Source organism: Loa loa, assembly GCF_000183805.2.
Source record: "Loa loa unplaced genomic scaffold supercont3.23, whole genome shotgun sequence".
NCBI classification, from domain to species: Eukaryota; Metazoa; Nematoda; class Chromadorea; order Rhabditida; family Onchocercidae; genus Loa; species Loa loa.
In genome coordinates, this window is record NW_018108203.1 from 219,904 (window position 1) to 244,195 (window position 24,292).

The following is a 24,292-nucleotide window of genomic DNA, read 5'->3' on the forward strand; positions in this document are numbered from 1 at the left end:
ATATATATATATATATATATATATATATATATAAAATTAGATATGTTTTCCAGTTATATTTATCTGATACAACTTGAGTAGCTGGGATATTTTCTAACTATCAGCATTATAAGAATTTTATCCTGGACAAAAACGCTCGACCCAAAATTCTTGATTTAAAAAAAGAAAAAAAAAACTTTCTGAACATTCTTCAAGAACTGGTTTAGTGATTTTTTTTCCTTTTCAGCATTTCTAAAGAGTTCCCTTACTTAGCAATTTATATGAAAATAAGCGCTTGTGTTAAGTAGCGCGAAAATGGTAGTAGTTGTGCAAATCCTTTTTATCCTCAGAAAACTCCGCGTTATTTGTAGTGCGGAAAAGATTCGAGGAACAGAGCATTCTCATCCAGATTGTACAAAACTAATAGGACTGAGTACCTCAAAACTAAGAATGGAAAAGTTTTAATATCGATTTCTTTAAATATGTATAACAAATTTCATTAAAATGAAAAACGTTGATTTCACAACTCAATTATCTTTGCACGATAATTGGTATGATTAAAAAAAAAATCCCAATTAAACTACCTATTAGTGATTTATCAAAGTATCACAGATATGACTACCACAATCCTCCTTAAATCCCTAAGGAAATGTCGCAGTAATTTTCAATCTCCCCGTCTCCTGAGCAACAACAGTTGGGCACACTATCTAATGTTCTATCGAAAAATTTTGCCAAGAGTCAACAAAAAAAAATTTCAAATCCGAAAATCCTTCAAAAACTTCGATGATGTTTGGAAATTCTGCAGTATTGATAGGTTTTTAGCATGGTTACACAAACATTTAAATTTGCGCAGAATTATGAACAACTGAAAATAATTTTAGAATTAGAAAGCTTACAAGATGGATATGGCACATCGTCGTCAACTTCAATAAGCTCACTAGGACATTCGATCTCCTCCAGCAACTGATAATGACTACGGCCTATCTGAATTTACAAACAAAGTTAAACAAATGAAAAAAAATCAATCATTACTTCGATTTTTTACTGAATTATGCATGAAAATATGATTTCTGAAAGAGATATGAATTATTCATTTCAAAAGGAAACAGCAACGATTGACATTCTAAAACTATTGAGAATACTAGCGTTAATTTTTCCTTTATCTCTCTTTTTTTTCATTGATATCTGTCATATTTTAAATTAAACATCAGGGAAAAACAACCAAATTTTAAGATTACAGAAGGTGGAATAAGCAGTTATAGAAAGAACTTATCAAGTTAGTATCGGAAAATCCTTAATAATAATAATGAGAAAATAGGAAATTTTATTTTCACTGAATTAAATCATTCTTTGAAATGTCAGCTATTAAGCATCAATTCACATAAGTGTTTTTTCAAGCAGATTTTCGATTCAGAAGCTAAATAAGTTAGTACTTAGATTAAGCTGGATGAAGAAAGCAATTCTATCCTAAAAGTGATAAGACGCTTTCTTTTTATTGTTATCATTCAGTCGATAAGACTTTTCCTTTGTTATCATACAGCATACAACAATCTGCTTAATAAAACAAAAAAAAGCAGTTCTTCGGTGATTTCAGTAAATAATTCACCGGTGCGGTAATTGTATAAGTTGCTTGTGAATTGACCATTGCATCACTGTTCCAGCTGCCACTCATTATCTATAATTTTAGGTTAGCTCTCATGAAGATAAATGTCAAGCGGTTAGTACACCAGAATCCGAAAGAAATTATAAATTCCATTGATTAATAAACGATATTTTAAAACTAATTTTCTTATATTTTATTGCAAATTTCCTCTGGTTCAGCTCGACTTAAGAAATAACGAATTAAGAAAATGAAAAATTCAAAAGTTTGATTTGGAAGTGATTGAGAATAATATGAACGAAATTGACAGCACTATTCCATAACTTGAATTCTGTGAAACTTTCTAGTTAGACAATTTCAGATATACTGCTGTTGACACTGTTGACATAAGCACTCAACTTTCCATAAACTATGAATGCGACATAATTAATTAATTCTCTAATATAACAGAAATGAATTTCGCAATGAACTAATAAATGAATCAGAAATAATAAATGAGAAATAACAAATCAATTGAACTCATAATTCTGTTAACAAAATTTTTTTGTCCTGCACCAGTAGTTGTGAATTCTTAGTTGTTCAATTTGAAAATTAATGCTAATGGCCAAACTTTTTTTTTAGTGGCCAATAACATTCCCGACCATTTCGATCCAGAAAAATCCAGAAAGGATCGACTCATCATGGGATGAAAAACATTTTGCATAGATCTGTTATTTCATTAGCATTTAAAAGTGGTGAATCGAAAAAGTTTTTAATGAAAAAAAAAATAAAAAAGAAACCAAAGCAATCAGAAAAATATATAAGATAAGGAATTATCAAACGGTCTTTGGAATGTATCTATCGGTAAGAAGGCAGGGAAGAGGAAATTTTCGAAACTAGTTGATTCGTTGCCGTTATCATTTCACATTACGAATCCAAACAATCGATCATGACATCACTTATCACAACCACAAAAGGGAATAATAAAACAGTTTGAGACATAGCATAGTTCATACAAGTGTCATGCTCGGAATTGATCAACCACTGATAAGAAATCAAACAAGAGCTGTTTATAACTTCCATTTGTACCAAATGGTTTTTGGTTTCTTACAAACGTCCAACAATAGCAAATATAATTTTCGAAATCAGGTTAATATATTTATTTACGAGTAGTGATACCTCCACGTATTTTGCAACTACCGGAATCATTAAGTATAAAATTATTTATGTCACATAATACTCAAACTACATCGAAAGGTTTTGCAAACATTTCCTTAAACATCCCTCAATTGCTCCTTTGTTTTCCTTAATATCACTGAAAATCCCTTTTTCTCCTATATCACCAGGTGCCATTCATAATTTATGGACCTCAACGTGAATCCCCGCATATATCTCAGAAGATTTTTTAAAATAATCGACCAGTCATGAGAAAAGTGCACTTCAAACTAATATTAGTTATTATTAGAAAGACAAATATGAAACCTGATTAATCAAATAATAATAATTGGTGGAATTGTTCAAAATAAGTAAAAGCACTCCAATACTTTGCATACTTTAAATATAACGACTGATCTATTAGCCATCAAAATTTCTCTTACTCTCTTATCCTGATCTATGCTATCACACTGTCTAATTTATGAAATTAACAATTAAATTAACCATGGAATGATCGAGGATAGATGAGGAGCCTAGTGAACTGATTGAAGCCATGCTGATATCCATGGATGGCACTGCTGATTGTGTTGTTCCGGTACCTGTTGACATTACCATATCAGTTCCAGCAATTGCAGGAATTGCTGATCGTACTAACTTCTGCAAGACGGAAATATAACTCGTTTCACAGAGCAGTGCAGAAGGATGAAATATACGACCGGATGCCGGATGGATAATTCATAAGAAACAAAATTTAAGGAATATCGCCAAAAAAAAATATCAATGTATTTTCTCCACTTATTTATATAAAACAATTAACTCATCAAAACCGGGAAAAAAAAGGGAAAGATTGGTCAATAATGAACCGTAACTTTTGGCAAATCAATACATCATTTGCTGTATCAAAAGAGAAGGACAAACATACATCATACAATGCTCCAAAACTCATTTAAAAAAAGAGTAATTTAATAGCAGTATTAATTTCAAATGTAATACTACCAGTCTGTGAAAGAGGGACTTATTCTGATCAAGTTTTCCTGATAATAATTTTGAGGGCGTTAAAACGAAATTATAAGATCTTCTAGGTAAGGGAAGAAATGAAAAAGACAGGATTAAGGCAGGTCAGAAGTGAAGAAAGATTTCGCAGACAAATAGAATAAGCATGAACAAGCTTGAAATGACAGTACTAATAGACCTTATGATGAAAGCGAAAATAGCACCAAGAAATTTTAACCGCCATTTAAAACAAATTTCAAATTGAATATCTTCCCTTCTCATTATCTAACAAACTTACACGAATGAAGCCTCCAAAAGCCACAATCATCTAAGGTCAAAAAACTTCAGTTAGTTAAATTATCTCACTTCTTTTCAAAAAAATAAATAAATAAATAATAAAATTGTGAAGTGTTATGGAGACTTATTTGAAAAATGATTCTGAAATGTGAGTTTCCTATTATACATAAAGTTTGGCAAACGAAAAGCACGAGATATTTAGCTGTGATTTTATCTTGAGAATATTACTCAATCAGGAGGAGGCCGGACAGAAAGTTCTGGCTCAGAAAGTCAGCCACCGAAAAAGAAAAAGTTCGAGAAAAAAGACGCAAGTCTTAAGGCAAATACTTTAATAAAAAACTGAATATGATTTTTGCGCGATGTAAATTCACATCCGAGTGATTGGATTTCGAATTCAAATTTATCTCTGGTTTTCAATTCAATAATAAATTTAACTTTAACACTCAAAATTGAGTGAGAAAGCTGGTGATCAAATACGGAAATTTAAGAAGAGTTCATTCTGTTCCGTTCAAAGACATCAAAAAGCAAATTTTCTAAGCTCTCCCATTTTCTTGAGTACAAATCCATCTATTTCAAACCAATACCTCATTATATTGAGCAGGCTTGATTATTAGAATTTGACAAAGCTAATAAGCAAATTGGAAAGAGAATGATTTTGGAAACGATCTGTTCTACAATACTAAAAATCTTTAATACTTGGAGCTACTTGAGGAACTAAAATATTTACCAGAATGAAGAAAATGAATGAAAAAACATTCAATATAATGTCTACTAACTACCAATAGGAATCAGATGACAAAAATAGCTAATGATGATAATAGTGACCAATAATTAGAACTTATAATTCTAATTATAATGAAGTTTTCATTTTTGAATGTTAAAAGTTCAATGAATAGATTACTGTTAAGTCATTTGTTGCGGATTATTGGATGGCGACAAGAACCAATTTCAAGAAGATGTAAATCCTTAAGAATCGTTAAAATTTCATTTAATCGTTATGAAATGAAAAAAAATTTGCTCAGATCGGAGAAGCGAAAAAATCTCTCTGACGGTGGTATTAAATATAGTGAAAAAAAAGCGCAATATTTACGACAAGGTTAAAGTATCGATGAAGAAAAAACGAAAAACTTTTTTTTTCTCGAAAAAGAGCGAACTTCGATACTTACAACTGATGAATGAGTTTTAGGGAACACTGAGATCCATTAACTTCCAGCAAACATCTTCGATTAGCTTTTGTTTTTCTCAAAATCAAAACGTTTTGTTGTACTTTTGAAATATTTTGATAACAAATGACTTAATGAGTATGAGGGAAAATTTGCTGCCGAAAGGTTTATGATTTAATTTCTGAGCAGATTTCACTTTCACATACTTTACGATCTCTTATGATGGGAATGATCATTAAGGTGAACAGGAAGGAAAAAGGTATAATAGCTATACTTCTGACCTCCAGTGATATTTGAATTTCCCTCTTTTCCATTTATATATTGAATGATGGTCAAAAAAATCATTAAGTAAAGCTCTTGCAATTTTTTAGTTAAGAAATTTATTTAACTTCAACACAAACAAGAAAACTAACTTCTTCTCGCCTTGATGAAACTGGCACTTGTTGTAACAATTCCACTTTGTAGGAAGGCGCAAATATGCCATGTTGTGGAGCACAGTGGAAATATGCGATACCTAAAAGAACTTCCTTTTGGGATTGGTTTTTTTTTCCTGTAACTTCATGAAAACATCAAGAAAGCAGGAAAAAGTATCACGTTATTAACACTTAACTCTACGAAAATAAATGTTAGTTTGGTTCGATTTCAATATAAATATCTAATTAGCAGTTATTTGGTTCAATTAAGGCATAAATATCTCATAAGCGAAAATCCTGGTCCAATTTAAATATAACAACCCAATAAGCCGACAATAGTTACAATCGGCATAAACTACCATCAACAAGTCAGTAACACTATTCACATTAAACTGAGCTATTCATCTGTAGGAAAAAAATAAAACTTTTAAAGGGACATTTTAGATTTCATTCTTACTTCAGCACCGTTATCCATTTTTTTCTTTCTTTTTATATCCTTCAACAACATACTCGAAAACATTGTAAATAGAACTTTTCCCCATTAATCTCGAGAAGTCATTTATTAGGAAACCGTTAATTAAATTACTTCTCGAACTAAATGGAAATTGAGAAGGGGATTTATTGTTTGAACTAAAATTTGATTCGGAGTAATAATTTTCACTTCCATTAAGGACTCATTTCCTGAATTCAAGAATTCTAAAGGGATCATCTGCCTACTGCCTGAGTTACAAAACTGTTTTGAAATCGGACAACCATTTGATCTAAATCGAAAAAACTTCGCTGCAAAACTTCTAAAGATCCCAAACCTAGCCGAGTATATGTGCACTATTCGAATTTGATCCGCCAGAATATTATTTAATCTCACAACGAACCAGGAACTTTTTCTCAGAAGTTTAGTGCTAAAAATAACTGCAAACCTTGATAGGTACCATCATGTTTCCCTTCGGGACGATCCAGTTCTACACCACAGAATATACCTGTCTTACCTTCCACTGGACCAACATACATCAGTGTACCGGCACCTACTCGTCCTACAATCACCTTTTTCCCCACATCTTTCTTACTGATCAGTTCACCTTCATTGGAGGCCTAAAACACGCAAATTCACAAAGTAACGCACTGAGCAGCAATTTTCCAAGTAGCAAATCTCCTTTGCAAGTAACTATCCTTCCGGTCTCTAACGTTCAGGAATTTCGATTTGTTCACACAGTCGTCAACTATTTACGGCTTTTCCTAAAAAAAAAAAAGACTGGAGTTTTTATTATTGATAATTATATCAATAATATGTGAGGATAAGAAATCTCGGGAATTCAGTCACTTTCATCAAAGACAAAATGGATCGAACAGTTCCTCCGGAAATACATGAAGTGAATGTCATTTTTTTTGCCTCTTTCGTAGACCAATGGAACCCGGAAGTAAGGATGTTTTTACCCTAAAGTTAACAGTTTTCTGATTTACTGAGAAGACAAGGAAATGGAAGGAAACGGAAAACGAGATACATGTGACGATCATGTGAGTATATGTAACAAAAACATCCTGAAAGGTCGCGATATTTCCTCCAGCAAACTTGTTGACATTAACTTTTTTAAATACAACAATGATGAAGAGATCAACGAATGCGTGCATCAACTGTATATTCTTTTTTTCCAAGATTCTGAAATTCTAATCTAGATCTTGATATGCCCCATATAGAATCTTAAGGTTATCTGTTCCATTCATCACTGTCACTAATACAATAAATGGCAGTGATTCAAAAGAACTGACAAGTTAGCAAGTTTGCTCGTGACAGGACAGTATTGAAAACTTGAAGCAGGCAGGTAAGTGTCACACTACCAGTTTTAGTCCACGGCAGTATATGCCGGAAAATAGTTAAATCACAAAGGTTTTTCCAATCTCTGTCTCCTATAAAAAAGGCTCCTGAAAGATAATGAACTGAGGTGGAGGGATTTTGTTAGCCCAAAGTCTTTACTACATGAGTGGTAAAATTCTCGACAGAAATTAGCCAGAGAATATCATTCTGAAGTTCTCCAGTTTCTTCGCGTAGTACTAAAACTGAAGTAAAATAAATATGCTACCAGAAGTTCATTACCAAAGTCACCTCGTATAGGTAGTACGAGTGCACAATGCGTCATTACTTACAAAGAAATAATACCATGTAGTTTATGCAATATTATGATACTATGATTGGGATAGGATGGGTACCTAACCTGCGAGAGTTGCTATCAATAACGGAATGAGTTACTTTTAAAACCGATAAGATTAGTGAAGATATCAGCATTACCTTATCACTCGTCGATTTATACATTGTAAGTTATCAATTCTTGGCCACTATACGACACTGAAAATGCATAAATTTACATCTAAAATTGAAAATTCCTTCAAAAACGCAACATTTCAGCAAAATCGAGAAAAACAAAGGTCTTGTAGGCTTAGCATCAATGTGTAAGCAGCTCTTATCAGATAAGAAATGAATAATTAAATTTTATTACATAAACAAACAAAGGAGATGAATAGGTAAATATGTAAGTAAATAAATAAGCAAGGAAAGAAGGAAGGAGGAAGGGAAACGAACTGGGATAAATGAATAAATAAGTAAATAGGGATAAGGCAATCAAATAATTAAAAAATTAGATTTAAATTATTTGAAATCAATAATTGGGAAAGGTTAAAGGTAGAAAAAGTGGATAATTCGTGGTTGCTGTATAAAAGCATAAAAGTGGCGCGGTTGGGTTAAGCGGAAAATGGAAATCGATTTCCGCAGCAGTAAAATATATGACTGCGATGTCGTATGTTTGTTTGTTACTGGCTGCCACAGAGGCATCTCAGGGCGTTTTGATTGCTAAACTTGATTGAAATTAAAATTGAAATAAGGGATGAAAGAGTATATATTTGAAAAATTTATTACATTTAGTTACACAGTGCAGAAGTAAGCAACTGGGCAAAAAATAAGCAATTCTACCAGGTTGAATTGAATTTTCAGAGCATTGAATCAGTGCAGACAAAGCTTCACTTCAAACTGATGGGACAACTTGATAATTTAATTTATTTTAGGAAATGAAAAAATTAATTATACAACTGATTTTCAGATTAATTTCTACTATGCAGTAAAAGAATCGAAGCAAGAAATCAAAAGCAGAAGTTACTTAAAGGGTTAAGAACGTGCTGCTAGAAGTGTACAGAAATACCTGGCTATGTTTAAAAGATTCATTTACGATTCTGATAAAGAGAGCAAAAAGACCGTTCACCGGAATACTATCACCACCATCTTCGATCGATCCAGTTACTGAATTAGCAAGATCAGGCTGTCTCCTTCCATTCAATTACTGGTATTAGTAGGAGCAGGCTTTTCTCTTCGATCCAATTACTGGTATTAGTGGAATCAGGCTATCCCTCTTCAATCTAATCACTAAATTAACTTCGATCAATTGCTAGATCAAGAAAATAGCTAGCAAAAGAGGAATGTTTTGAGATATTGGCCATTGCGGCACAATACTCAGCAATGACGCATACATTTGAAAATGAAACATTTTTTTGGGGGCGGAGGCGGGGGGAGGGGAGGGGAAGCAATGCACTTTTTAGAGGAAGAAAGTCATTTCAGATTTTGATTACTTGAATATATCTCTAATTGTCGACTCATATTTCTTGAGGTCAAAGGGAATAGGGTCAAGTTGAAAGGTTAGAATGTCGAATTAAATTGTATAGAATTAGCTGGTACACGTAAAAAGTGAAGTGCTGGGCTTGGAAAAGTCATTTTTTGAATTAATGAATGCTCAAGGATGTCGATATTGTAAAAGTTTGTTGGTAAGTTATCTAGGACATTATAACGGCCTAATTCTACTGGTCCCATTGTAACTAAGCTTAATTTTATTAGTTTCATTTTATAAACCTTATAAATATATCAGTTATGATTAAAATTTGGAAGGTTGGATGAGAGTAAAGGCATTAAGTCTAACTAATAATCCAAGACACTATTAAAGCTTTGGTGGAAGCCAGACAGATCGATTATTACCAGCTGAATAAAGAATGATGCATAGAATATTGCAATGGGAAAGGACAGACGAAAAAACAAATTGGGACAAGAATGGAACGACAGGCATATATGGTCCAAATATCTTTTTTTAGGATTAATCTTTCATTAAAGTCATTTCAATATAATAATGTGGGGAGTGCGTAGGCGGTCCTACTCTTAACAGGTGATCAATGATCACTCGAGCGAACACTAAAAGAATAATCAGTTCGTCTACTTTAAGCACTTTCCTTTAGCAGGTGATGAATGACGCATCGTTCCAGTGGTGTTTTAACACTTCTCGACATTTGCACTCCAATAAGAATATGGGAACATCAAAGGGCATACATCAAATGTCCTCCTAGAGATTTCACGCATTCATAATCCAATCGAAACTTTACTAATCCGATCGATGGATTGGCCTTCATGCTTGTCATGCGGAATGACAAAATGATTGGCTTTCAGAAAAAGGAAGGATAACAATAGTCGAAAGAAAATCTGAAAGGAACTCTGTCGAGTTTCCAACTATTCTCTCGACATTGTGCTCATTCTCTCCTCAGTTGAAAAAAAAAATTTTTTTCTTTTTTCAGGAACAAATGTCGTTAGCTTTTCCTGTCCGGATCATTTCTATCGAAAGTAGTATGATTCAGTAACTGGACATCATCATTCGTCTCATTTCAATATGTTTCCGATAAAATATTATAAATCTGGAATTTAAGCACCACAAGTTCGAATTTTGTTCATTTTCACATTTTACAATTATATCATTTGTAAGTGGCGGCAAATGAACAACTTGAAAGCAATCCGTCCTGTCAACTTTGCAATGCTTGCCGGAAATCAAATAAGTAAAGAAAGATAAGCTCTCTTATTGGTACAATGAAATTGTTTCTATTTCTATTGGAAAAGCATCAGAAGATTTCTCAAGGGAATGCGCAGTTTGCACAGTTAATGGAGAAATTAACCATTGGCGTCCGCACATCCACAATTTCAAGAGATTTTAGCGCATCAATATATTGATACCGCCGGTTCGTGTGATATCTGCAGTAATTTCTGTCTCCATTCACATTAGTATGCAGTTTGGGGGGCGGGGGGGGGATAATTCTAGAGATATACCTGAGATATTAAAATCTTTTTCAGGAATTTTTGAGATGCCACATTTCATAGAAAATAACAAAAACTCAAAAATGTTTAAAAATTTTCAGAACTTTGATGATTTGGGATATTGAAATTTATTTACTTTCTACGATACTCAGCTGTCATTTATTTGAAGTAATTTTTTTTGTTTCATGAGGAAATCCAAAAATTAAGGCTTGAAAAATCACAAAATGTTTGGCGCTGTTGTAGAATTTCATAAATTTTAGCGCAATTCCACGCACAGTAAGTAGTGAAAAACTTATTCGATAAATAGACATATCAATAAGATGACGAATAAGACAAAATTTAACTTGAATTCTTTTGAAATGAATCCAATCCTATGAGGTTGAATTAGAAAGGTATTGGAATAAAATTTCATTGTATTCAAAAAACATTCTGAAAACGAAACAATAACCAGCCTAAATGCAAAAGGAGCCGGGATCCAACCAAAGAGAGGAGCCATAATCAAAGTATTATCAAAGCGAGAGTAAAAGTACTGTGCTTCATTTTTAGGTATAGTTTAAATTCAAGAGTTAGCACTAACTCTGAAGTACTTCCCTTCAATGATATAAAAGAAGGAAGAACGATGGAAATCTTTTCTTGGGAGAGGAATTTGGAATAGAAAAATTCTCTTCACTTGTTTTTTCTTTCACGGGCAAACCCCGAAATGACGACGTCCCCAGCTTCTATTTCATTGATTTCTCTCATATGACCAGCATTAATTTATCGATCTATTGTGCAACAGCTTTTAAGGCTCACTTTAAAGACCCATTATATCAATAGGCAGGCTTGCATGGCCTAACACATTTGTTCGCATATTATCGCAACCTTCTAATATATGAGTCCATAATTTCTGCATACTGAAAAAAATGGTAGTTACGAACTTTCTTCCGGAATGACTGAACTGATGAATGGACGGTATTTAGAACATTCATTAAGGAATTCATCTTAAAGCTTTGATGGCTTTGATGTGTTACCTACAAAAGATAGAGTGATGTGTAGCAGTTACTTTGCTATTGAGAGATATAATAGTATTGAGCATTGAGCAAAGTCCTCAGGCTCCTCTTTAGGCTCCAAAAATTTTGAGTATATCATGACGGTATACCGTATCGATCAATATTGACTTGACTCTTTCGGTTGGAACAGGTATTTATATATCTTTTCCTGAAACTTTTACCAGAAGCTTTGTCTCGAATAGCATAAAAAAAGGAAAAGATATGAAATCCGTGAATAATGTTACTCATGATAGAAGGAGTTTATACCAATCATCTTTTAAAAAATGTAGCTCAGTCGATAGACGGGTTGAGTTCAAACCTTTCAGTGGTGTGAAATTGAGAGATATTTTTAGATCATGAAGATTAGAAGTTCGCTTCTTTATTTCTGTCTCAGTACACAACATTCAAATTTTCATTTCATTACCATTCACGGAAGATTTACAAACAAGTCAACTACGTACTGAATAGAGTTTCGTAGTTTGAGATATCTAGCCTTAGACCTCAGTTTCAGATCCCATTGGACTGCACTGCCTAGTTTAGTGCATCTATCCGGGAGAAATTCTTTTGCTATATATACAACTCATCAATGTATTCACCAAACATCATGTGGTTTTGTATTGCTGAATATCAGTGAAGAAGTCTAAGGAAGCATTGAGGTATTCCCGATCTCGGATCGATAAAATATCTTCACTACAGTTCCGCCAGTTCATTGTCCCAAATGTTGCTACTGTTTCAGGCACTTGTGACCTGAAAAGAAAGTATGAAATGGGAAGAACTGAAAAATATCGAGCACAGAGCGAAGTAATAAAAAATGAAAGCCGATATTTTCATTTGCGATATAAATTTTGTAACGGTGAAATAGGTATAAAGTTTTAATTAGCGAGCGGGAAATTACATTACTTATTCTAAAATATATCAACAAAATATCAAAAATGCAGGAGATCTACAAAATCTGAAATCGCCTTTGTGCTACACATCTGGGAAAAAATGAAACTCTACAAAAAAGTGTCAGAAACATGATACCCAAGAAAAACAGCCCAGATATCATGCTCCAACCATGCATTGTCCGTATCACGTACATCCAGTACTAGCACACGTTTCACGTGTGCTACACCATTGCTTGTTTCACCAACATTTAACAAGTTCTGATTGGAGAAGACCTACAATATATTCCAACTAATATAATGCTTTTATACCGTTGTCAAATTTCACTACGACACTTTTAAAATAAAAAATCGTATTATCTGTATTCAAAAGTAAACTGAAAATCAGATAAATAATTCCAGAAAAAAGTAGGTTCCACTGATTATTATCATACTATAGTGCAATTATAGTTTCAGTCAATTCTGAAAGTTCTAAGGAATTGTGAAATCGGATTGAATGAGTAAGTGCGTAAAGGAAGAACAAAATTGGAAACTCTTTTGTAAAAGCTCAGCAAACTTACGCACATTTTGAATAGCCGCTTACAGATCATATCTTACATATAGTTTAACTTACATATTACGTGTGGCAGGCTGGTCATGGCATAGTGTCAGATTTTAGAACTCTGATTTTAACACTATGATCTACGTTTTCAATAAGAAACCTTTATTTATCCATTTTTGTTATCCGAAAAAAAGTTTCATGAAATGCAAGTGACGAATACTTTCTTACAACATGGCGTATTCGACAAAATCCAAAAGTCAGCTAACTGCTCATTTTAAGGTGCCAAATAAGGCTTGGATGCGGTTTTGAAATAGTGCATTTTTAACCTGGATTTATTCTAATTAATGCACCGATTAATTTGCAAAAAAACAATGTAGAACCTAACACTCGGTACCTATTCGATCAAAAATATAAAAGTCAGATTGAAGTTCGAAGATTTTACCAAATTTAAAGCTGGCCCCACTTTGTATAAGTTCTGGAAAAACAAAAGCAGCCAGAATAGGTGCAAATTAGTCGTCCTGATGAAACGGCAGAGCTTTTCAAAATTTCATGCAAGTTGTCAAAGAATGTCAGATGTCCCATTTGTATGAGCTAAAGTTTCTACCGAACAACTATGAAAACATAAAAATGAGTATTTCATATTATTCTTTTTTTTCTTTAAATTTAAAAACAAACATTTGCGCATTTTCAACTATAACTTAGGAATAATTCTTTGCCGTTTTTCAAGATACTGGGTAGTTTTTTTCTCAGAACTTACTATATTTTCTGTGCTCTATCGCATGCAATTAATTAACATATGATATTGAAGAAATTGCGTAGAAATAAATCTTCGAAACCCTGCATAATTTGAAATTCGTGTTTTTCTCAATAGAAAAAATTTTTTTTACTAACGTGAATATCTGAACCATTCAACGAATTGTTTCGCAAAATTAACTGAAGTTCTTCATCACAATGCCCGTTGTTTAGTCGCCAACGAGTAGGAAATGTACTTCCTTCTAGTAAAATCTAAAATTTGCTAAATAGAATTAAAGAATTTAAGATTGAACAATAATGCAGGTAGATTGATGTGCGCAAAGCGAATGAAATCTTTTGTTTGTTGGGTAACGTAAACAAGAACATGAAAGACTTGAAATTAAATACCATCAAGTGGTTATTACTGGTTCTTCGCATTAAGACGTAAACATTTAGCAAGTTGGCGCCAAATTTCATATGATTTCCACGTCCAGCAATACCTTGCCGGCCATTCGGATTCATGGGTAAACCGGATGCATCAACTGTGAACGGTGGTGAAAACAAGAACAACTCCAGCATTTTATTTTGTTGCCATCGCTTCCAGTATTTCCGCAGCAAAGTCAAGAACTGAAATTTAAACTCTGATCTCAGTGAACTTCGCAAGGAGTTATTTCACATAAAAGAGAAACGAGTCTAAGAAATGTTTGGTAGATTAGTCGATCTTAATTTCACTTTATATACATATGTACGTAATTAATCATTCAATTCATTACTTACCTCTGGTGTTGAAACATCGACGTGCTTCTGCATATCACTTGGAAAGTCATCAATAGGTTTACAATAAAATGGTGGGCAATAATTAGATATCAAAATATGATGAGGTCGGTATTTTTCCGTCACCGCTAATTTCCGGATATTTGTTATCCGATCATATGGTATACTTTCCGATAGATTGTTCCAGGTGTCATTTGTGTCTGCAAATTTTTTTTTTGATTTTTTTGACAGTACAGAAGTGTCAGTTAACGTTCATAGAAGTTAGATTAAAAATGGATTAAAATACAAGACTGCATTATGCCTTTATTATGAAGAAACAGATCCTTGACAATTATCATACTTTTATAAGCTGTTGAAAAATACTGTGATACGGTTAGCAATCGAATTTGTTCCTGCAACTGACGATTTTCATTGTCACATTTAAGACTGATATCCGAGTCTGCTGATGTGATCATAGCTTCACTCCACAGGTTTATGGATTTCGCCTAAACATAGAAATTCCAAATTTTCTATAATTTGCACAAACGATGAAAAAATACCGATGTAAACGGAGCGGTAAAATGCAAAATTCCTTTGGTATAAAGAATTTTGGAAAAGCCGCTAATATGCGCAAAAGAATAACAAAATAAGACTTTGGAGTGATGGAGACGGAGAGGACAACTTTCAAAACTTACTCTAAACTCAGAATCCAAAGATGTACATTCAGCTGATAACATATTCCTCTTTGTATTATTAGTAAATCGATTTGCTGTATTATATAATTTTGAAGTCTGTTGATTGTGAACAACATCCGGATGGTCCAAATTGACCATATTTGGACTGTGACACGAATTCAGGAAACAACCGTATGCTCGACAGCAAGAGGCACCGAGAAAGAAAATTGGTGTGAGTGGTGGTGGTAATGGAGGACGAAACCTGAATTGCACGGAATATGTATGATACATGCAATGGAATTTAGTTGAAATCAAATGATAGAAAAATGAAAATAACATTTCCATTTATTTTATGGATCGGAATTGGAAATTAGATAATAAAATGCCACAATGGTATGGATTAAGCGACATTGTGACGGAAAGCATAGACAAAACGTACCACTAATTTGCACCGTTTTTTTTTCAAGAAATGCCCTGAAGATATCAAACGCAAAGTCTTTAGGCTTCAAAAGTTTTGAGTGTGGCATGATGGTATATCGTATTGATCAATATTGATATTATCGAGCACTGTGTTAAAAATAATAAAAGTGTGACAGGATGATTTCAACTAATTTACCTCAAATCTTCAACCAGTGAATAAAGTTGATATTTCCAGATTTTGTCGGCTTCATTGTCTACTTCTTTGGCTGTTTTGGAAAATAACGCAAAAAGGATTGGCCAGCAAATTAGCTTCAAGACAATAAAGTACTCTAGTACCGCTAGATGTCCGACCCAGTTTTGAGTTGGACAACTGTAATCACCAAAACCACCGATTGCTATACAGCTGTCGCGATTATGATAATCACCGATGTATGTCTTTTTACAATATTCTGATTCTTGAAGCTCTGGAAGCAGATCTTATGCAAGAAAGTGCGCGCTGGTTTTGAGGAAATTTTACGAAATTCTATGACATTATTTCAAAATTATATATAAACTCCAGTCTGAACATAGCTTAGGCATCGAAAAACTGAAGATTTCAGAAATTAGCTACACATTAGTCTAAGTTTTATTTTCCATATTTTTGATGGTTTTAAAGTTGCATAATTTAACTGACAAGCACGTACATTTTAAATTAAATTAAGAATGAAAATTATACTGTTATTTTCGGAGAGAAATGGAACAGAAATGGGTTACCATCATATTGAACTTGAAATAATGAGAGCCAAGCCCATGAAAACGCCTTTGAAATCAATAACCAGGTTAAGGCTTGGTCTGGATACAGTAATGAACGGACTGCTATTGCACTACTGTAGTTTTGAAATTATTATAAATCAAGAAGTGAATATTGTTGTAGCTTCAATGAATATGATAACTCCTTGGATAGTATAAAAATTTTGCTAACAGTCCCCACCATTCAAGTCTTTGGCATTGCTCCATGCTACTCTTACCTTGGCGATAATCTATTTTGTATAAATAGTAAAAATTATCACTATACTAATAAATTTATCATATAATAATACAGATATTTGCGAACCTTCCGATGACTAAAGCGATGAGTATCAAAAAATTGAAAAAATCTCTGATAATCATAAGTTTAACTCGCACGACAAATGCGCCAAATGTTTGCGATAAGGGGACAAAATGAAATAATGTTGAGTAACATAGATAGAGTAATAGAAATGCTGACGAGATTCGAATCGCATACGGTGTATGGAATGGCTGAAGCAGAGAATCAATAAAATTTCTCATCATATTTCAAGCGGCGATCACTTCAATATAACCTTGGCTCAATTCAATCAATTAGTCAAAATAGCTTTAAGACTAGCATTCACTGAACTATGAAAGAAACAATTCTCAAGTTTTCATCATTAACTACAGACCCGATTATACTAATTTGAATAAAAAGGATAAGCGTAAAAACAAACCATCGAACTGATTGGAATCGTTAACGAAAGCACTTTGAGGATGAGTATAACTAAGAGATGCAACGCTATCACAATAATATCAAAAAAACGCCAACGAAGCTGAAATTTCTTTTGTTAAGTTATTCAGTTCCTCTATGTATTATTCAATTATTTAATTATGAAGTGTTTCGATATTTTTAAAATGTCACGTCTGTATAACTTGACTACTCAATTAACTCATAAATTTCAAGAATTTCTGAACTCTTATTAAATTTCAATTTTCATTAACCTGACGCAAAGGAGCTCGCTGAATGCGATTCGAAAATACCCAAATCGACTCAACGAGCGATAAAAATGTCCAAAGCCATATTAAGGTATCCAGAACGAGAGATCCACAACCAGGCAATGATACCTGACATTGTGACTTCTAAGACATTCAGTCAGAAAAAATATGGTAATTTGAAATTTATTAAATCATAAGATAGAAATAAAAGAAAGTAGTGGTTCTGATTGCATAATTATATCCCTGATTGTTCTAAAATATGCGCTGAGTGGAATAATCCAGGATTCTGATGATAACCACAAAAAATGTCCTTGAAAAATCCTCGAAAACTAACCGTATATGCAAACAAAACGATATGAATGAGTCGAAAAACAAGAGAAAGCCAATATTTAACAATTGGTGTAGAATAGAATGTTCCAATAGATAAGTAGGAGATTGTTCGTCGAACTCGTCTTCCTTCATGCTTTGTCTTCGGTACAGAAGCTGCAAGATCGAGCCCTCTTAGCATCAGACCTTCGACTGATTGATAACCTAGAAATCGTTGAACTCATGAACTCATAAATGAAATTGGTTTTTTGCAACAAAATTAACAGCTTGAATCTTCAAGTACTATCATAAAGATTGAAATAAATACCACAGGATATTCAAAATGAATAACGAATTTCACCTTCCATTAGAAGACAAGAACTTGTTGACGTTTCACCTGGTGATCGTTCATCATGAACAGCTGGCATGATGAGTTCATCACGCTGTATATTTTTACTGGGAACATAACTAAAAATGCATTCTTTAAACTTTACCTTATTTTCACTACTTCTCCTGCATATTTTCTTGTACTGTCTTTTGCATAGTTCGTGTTTAAAAAAGTGTCAGGCTATTTCTATGCGATACTACCTTTTAGCGTCTCCTTGACCGTGAAATTGCAGAAATGCCGCTGTAGGACTAATAGCTGAGCTTCGATCATGAAAATAACTTTCTGGTGCACGATATCGTATCCACCATTGAATTGGAATTACCAGTACTGATGCAAGCAAAATTTTCAACCAGTGTGGTAGAAGTACAAAACCCTTCGAACAAGCGACCTATGGCATTCCATGATACAATAAGGTGCAAAGCAAATACAGTAATCCGCTTAAATAATTTTGTAAACGTAAAGATACAAATGTGCATTTTTATGGCAATACAAAATGAAGTAGATGGAACATATAAGCATAAGAAATATTTATTGATACCTGTAGTTTCCCATACAAAAGTCGATAAATCCATTTTTGACAGCATCGATGAGCCACAATTTGTTTATTGTTAGTCTGAAAACTCTACTTTAAATAGTTCCAGCAACAGGTATAAAACCCATCAAAATACATGACCCCTTACAGATCAATCAAAAAAGTGCTACCTGGAGTGCAAGTTCTGTTAGTGTCAAACCACCGAACAGTTCTAATGGTAAACATAATAGACGGTATGTTTCCCGAGGTGATTCAGCATTTGCAGCATCTAATATTGCACTAGCGTGAGAACTGAACCATCGTGCTGCACTCCTCAAATCATTTTCGTACAAAAGATAATCGTGCACCTGTAATCAGATTTTGAATAAATCCAAAGGGAAGACGATTGCGATTCTGTCAACAACATTATATTAGTATATATCACAGCCACACTAATTAAATAGACAATGCTGAAATATATAAAATCGGTTGATAAAACGTTGTCTTGCTTGAGAATGCAAAATCCATCGCAATTTTGATGACATTCCTAAATTATCACAAATCGTCAAACCTCAAAAGCTAGCGAATTACATATCCGTGCAAGGATCACTGCCGATGATACTGGTTCAAAAGAATATGCACACAGACATTTTGCTAATTCGAGACGATTCAATAGTACCGACCATATCGCCAATATTTGAAGAGATTGATTTTGGCTGGATATATGCTGATGGAAATATGATGCTGACAGCAAACTTTTAACACCACCGGATAAATAAATCTGAAATGACTTACTTTCCTAAACTGTCCGATTCACTTTATGTCATTAAATGACATTCGGGAACATTTAGAAGAATAATTGATTACCAGAAGTTGTTCCAGTTCTTCGAGGAAAGTCATATCAATTTCAACCACCGGCGAATTTTTCCCCAGACAATGAGAAACAATGATGTTATTAAAAAATGCCTACAATTTGAGAAACATAAATATTTTTCCATATAGCAGATATTATCTCATCTCAAAATTTGCTATTCTTCTAAACTGTATTTGATTAATTTCCAAAAATTTATCACTCGAATTCTCGGACCATTCCATCAAAGTTAGGTTATTGTCAGAAACAATTACTTGATCTGAAGCATGTCGCATTAATTTTGTCAACAGATGTAATGAAACTTTCAATGAAATATTTTGTTCTAATATAGCTGCTAAAACGATCAATCGATTGTCTGATAGTAAAGCTTCTTCGAAAAGATCGCCCATGTCCTGAAGTATATTAACGCTTGGATCTCATCGATTCTTTTAAATGCCAAGCATTTTGTTGAATATAATAATCAAACATGAAATATAAAATTCATGTTTTATTATTAAGTATAACAAAATCCTCTACTTCTCATGATCCGGCCAATTGAAATACATTTCTTCAGAGTACTTGAATTTACAATCAGGAAAAGTGGCGATGAAATAAAATGAAGATCGAATCGTGAAATGAAGCTTAGGAACTGATAGATCAGAGATCAATTGGATGCTTGCAACTGCTCAAATTATTGCAGTACTTCAAAATTTTTCGTACCGTATTAGTACGAAGTGTGGTAAGATCGGTTGATAAAATGATGGATGGAACATTGAGCTTTACTGCAAGACGTAACAAACGATGGATGTCATTCATGTCAATGGCACTTTGCATGCACAACTTTAGAAAATGACCACGTAAGCTATGAATCTGAAATATGAAAAATGAAATAGAAAGTCGGGAATGAACTGTTATATTGTTGAAACCCAGCTTCAATACCACTTCATACTTGTGAAACTCTAAATAGCATCGAATGCGCAGTAGCACTCTTTAAAATCACCTGTTCAATAAGTATAAAAGCTAGTAATGGTACTTCTCCGCAACCAGCAGCCAATGAAGCAATAACATTTTCCTTAGCTTCTTCAATTAATTGATTCCCGTGCAAAAGACTATTTGGTGCCAAACTACGCAGTTCCGAATCCAACCATTCCAACCAACTTTCGAAATGAAATGCGGAACTACGATACAGTAACCAGGAACTATTCAATATAGCACAAAGTTCACTACCATCCTGAAATCTCCTCGAGACAAAAAATTTTTAAAATCACATCGAGATCAAACTTGAAACTCCGGAAAATTTTTTCCTTCATGGAATTAATAGGCCTTATTACTTTTATCATTTCGCTGTTTCGACGTATCCAATTATTTCAGGTTGTATCCTGGCATTCCCAATCTTCGATGTGTGTGATTTGCTTACCTGCAAAATGACCACTGGAATGCCACATTGCAAATGCGCCCGAAGTTCAGCAAGTGATGATAGCTCAGCTCCACAGAATAGTGCTACCGGTACTGGTAAATTCTCATGTTCACTAGGCGGTAACAATACAGTTTGCGACGGTGATCGACAAGCAGTATTGCTTTGTGGCACACCGATTAGTAGCGCTGGAATGTAATGAAATATTTTTGGTCGTTTGTTCTTAGAAATTTTGCAGAAACTATCTGCATGACAAGAAACAGTGACAGAATATCTCTCTCGGTGACACCCCATTGAGGTAGTACTCTCCAGTATATTTCAACGATTTCCTGAATATTCCGGGGAATCAAGCCTCACTGCACACTTCTTAGAACTTCTCAAAGTTTACCAGGTGGTGGTGTTGACAATTTCATGGCGATAAGACTTCTGAACAATGCTAATCTCTTAATCGGAAGCAATTGCTCCATCCACAGTATCATTATTGTTTTGTATTGAGTATCAACCATTGGGACGCGATACGTTTGTTGATCGTTCACCACACAGCTAATATCATTTACAACTAGCAGTAGAGTTTCCACGTTTGTTGAATTCTGAATCCGTCCTTATAAATTGTTGTTTACATTCAAATACTCAACTATTTCATAGCTTCTTTGAATATGTCAATTGTCTCAAACACAGTTTCATATTACACAAAAAAAAAAAACAATAACGATAAATAAAAATCTTTCAAGTATCTGCAAATTGTACAGCATTATGGCGCATATATTCCAGAATTCACCAACCGAAGATTCATTGGCGCGCACAGTCTTAACAGCAGCAGAAGCTAACGGATCACGTGCTTCACCAGATATTACAAGCCACGAATTACAGTTCAAAACAATTTGTGATAGAGCTTTCTCGATTTGCTTTTGTCTCTGCAATATTTATTATACGAATTCTAAAAGATCATTGTACGCTTTTCTAAAATTACAAGTGAAAAACAGAAAAAAAAATGGTAACAAAAAGCGGAACAGAATGCGGAAAGAACTAAATGTTAGTAAATTCACAAAGGGTCATAAACGTAAGGTTCAAGCCATTTCTTTTTGCAATGAAATGACTTTTTTCTCCAACAGTCTTCCTTATAAGCTGGAAGTTTTGAAATAATAAATGCTATCAATTTGATTTTAAAAGAGGGAAAGAAGACAAAAAATTCCACAAATTACCTCTAATTATATGTTCAAATCGAAAACAGCAATAAGGCGGTCTTTTACTCCTTATCGCAGATCTATTAATTTCTCAGCAGCGAAAAAGCAAAAGCGAAAGATCGGAAAACAGAATGGTCAGATGTAAGCTAACTTCAAATAACAAGAAAAACTTTTTTTCTTACATGAGTTTTAGGTTTAAATGAATGTTAAAGGTAATATTTCAAAGAATTTAAAAAAAAAAATTGATTACCTGTAGACCGATAATGTTTTCACCGGAAATCAACGAAATGATGATATCAGGAATACCCTCATCGATATGACAAGAATATGCAGCCAGTTGGCTGTAAATGTGCTTCACTAATTTGGGAATTGCTTTCTGCGACCGGATCAACAATGCCGGACAAATCTGTTCAATCGAACCTCGATCATCTCTATACGTTGATCCCACGCATAGTTTAACGGTAGTTGCACGTAATTCATCGTCACGTAGAGCTTCTTCACCGTTTTCCATTAGTAATTGATATAACGCACTCGTTCGCTAATAAAAACTTCCCGAAACTACGATAACCGGAAACTTCTTTTATATTACAGTATTTACGTAATTACATGATTTCATAACCTGCTGCATTTTATAACCTGTCCATTTATTATTCTCGATGATATATCGCGGCCAAGGTAGGATTGGAAATTCCCGATAGGAAGTTCCTTTTTCTTTTGTTCATAATATTGCAAGATATTTAGAATGCCGCGATAGGCTAGAAAATTGAACCTGTGACAAACTGTATTTTTCGTCACAAAGCTGTAATCCAATTTTCAAAGCAAAGACATGCAGGTAAATGAGCCAATCAGGCCAACTATTCCATATTAGGGATTAAAGAGAGAAGAGAAATTCTGCAGCAACAGAATTTCCACAGGGCAAACTCTTTAGAAAGCAATTCCACACTGTCCTACTATTCATGCTATCTAATAGATAGATATTTAGAGGTATCAGAAAATCTAAATACCAGGGAAATTACATCATGAAGAATCATTCCATTAGTCGGTCACACTTCCGGAAAACTTCCGGTAGAAAGTGTAAATAGATGCAACAATCGGTTACGGCTAATGGAAAAGAGATATGGGTTGAAGAGTTGAACAGAGCAGAAGAATTGAGAAGTGGAAGAGGGGAGGACCGAAAAGACAGGGAATGGGATCATGGAAACAAGAAAGGGGTATAATGGAGCGAGGAAAAACGTAAACTTGATGTCCCCGTCCTGGTTCATCAACTTTTCATTGGAAAAGAAGAAAAATGCGCTAAAAGAGAAAAACGGCATAAGAATTGCAGGAAAACGTTGACTCATACAATCATTAATCAAAAATTTTTTTAAAATGGGCAAGGTTGGTGATGACAATGTGACCGATCAAATGACTTGCAGTGGACAAACAAGCGGATAGATACACGCATACACATACATACATATATACACACACACACACACATACACACACACACACACACACACACAAGTACATACGCGCAGATACGCATCAGTATCCCTTTGACAGTCATTTTTGCAACCTAAATTTTTTGCATAAATACAAGATCGATCTGAATCATTTGATTTGATTTCGATTAAAAGTTATATTTTACAAGAATTACACATTATTCTATTTCCCACCGATGATGATAACAAAACTCTAATTATGCGATAAGCCTTAACTTGGTATGTAAATGAAAGGTTCAATGACTTCTTTCAACACCAAGCAAAACGGGTATTTTGCACAGTATTTCCATTCAAGTCAAAAGGAACCAAAATTTTATTTCCTTGAATTACTCCTTCTCCCTGCAATTAAAGTGGACAATCGAAACGGAGGAGTGGACAATTAATATAATCAACAAAAGTGATATGTAAAACCGAAAATTTGAACACATAACTAAGCTTTTAACTTATTTCGTTGTTTCCCAAACATCCTTCCTTAATCGCACTTTATCTGAATAGAATTAGAATTATTAAGGCAAAAGTATATTTTCTAGGAGAAAACGAAACAGAGGTCACTTTCAAATAGCTGTAAAAATGCCACTATGCTGACCATTCATTCATCTACTTTTAGCGAGGCGCGCAATGTCATTGTATGAAACATCTGCCATCCATAGGTAGTTCGGCCTCCCACTTTATGTTTTCTTATGATGAAATC

General features: G+C 33.8%; 3 protein-coding genes across 4 annotated transcripts in view; all 3 read right to left on the reverse strand.

Annotated features, from left to right (window-relative positions):
• The window catches only part of LOAG_16846, a gene marked incomplete at its 3' end in the record, with an annotated part of 26,447 nt that extends 18,522 nt beyond the window's left edge, over positions 1-7,925 (reverse strand). Inside the window, exons 1-5 of one of the 2 annotated variants that reach the window (XM_020449503.1) lie at positions 7,861-7,925; positions 6,497-6,668; positions 5,580-5,680; positions 3,218-3,370; positions 876-963 (exon numbers count right to left, since the gene is read on the reverse strand). In XM_020449503.1, the coding sequence (XP_020306958.1) occupies positions 876-963; positions 3,218-3,370; positions 5,580-5,680; positions 6,497-6,668; positions 7,861-7,884 (538 nt within the window). In that variant the 5' untranslated portion in view covers positions 7,885-7,925. Of the gene's footprint in view, positions 1-875; positions 964-1,585; positions 1,732-3,217; positions 3,371-5,579; positions 5,681-6,496; positions 6,669-7,860 lie in introns of those variants that run through there. The other variant, XM_020449504.1, reaches the window with a different exon arrangement.
• Positions 7,926-8,244: 319 nt separating this feature from the next.
• Positions 8,245-9,059, reverse strand: LOAG_00937 (hypothetical protein; the record flags this gene model as incomplete). Its single annotated transcript, XM_003136477.1, has 3 exons — positions 8,245-8,418; positions 8,765-8,862; positions 8,996-9,059. The coding sequence occupies 3 exons, from the start codon at positions 9,057-9,059 to the stop codon at positions 8,245-8,247; spliced, it is 336 nt and encodes a 111-aa protein (XP_003136525.1).
• Positions 9,060-12,085: 3,026 nt separating this feature from the next.
• On the reverse strand, positions 12,086-22,628 carry LOAG_00938 (hypothetical protein; the record flags this gene model as incomplete). Its single annotated transcript, XM_003136478.2, has 26 exons — positions 12,086-12,461; positions 12,738-12,874; positions 14,031-14,144; positions 14,280-14,498; positions 14,649-14,845; positions 14,986-15,130; positions 15,320-15,560; positions 15,915-16,182; positions 16,472-16,584; positions 16,812-16,996; positions 17,203-17,301; positions 17,471-17,593; positions 17,799-17,995; positions 18,132-18,238; positions 18,359-18,546; positions 18,697-18,771; positions 18,861-19,037; positions 19,241-19,450; positions 19,537-19,635; positions 19,795-19,932; positions 20,240-20,389; positions 20,520-20,750; positions 20,937-21,121; positions 21,322-21,523; positions 21,716-21,847; positions 22,368-22,628. The coding sequence occupies 26 exons, from the start codon at positions 22,626-22,628 to the stop codon at positions 12,317-12,319; spliced, it is 4,338 nt and encodes a 1,445-aa protein (XP_003136526.1). The 3' UTR covers positions 12,086-12,316.
• Positions 22,629-24,292: the final 1,664 nt, after the last annotated feature.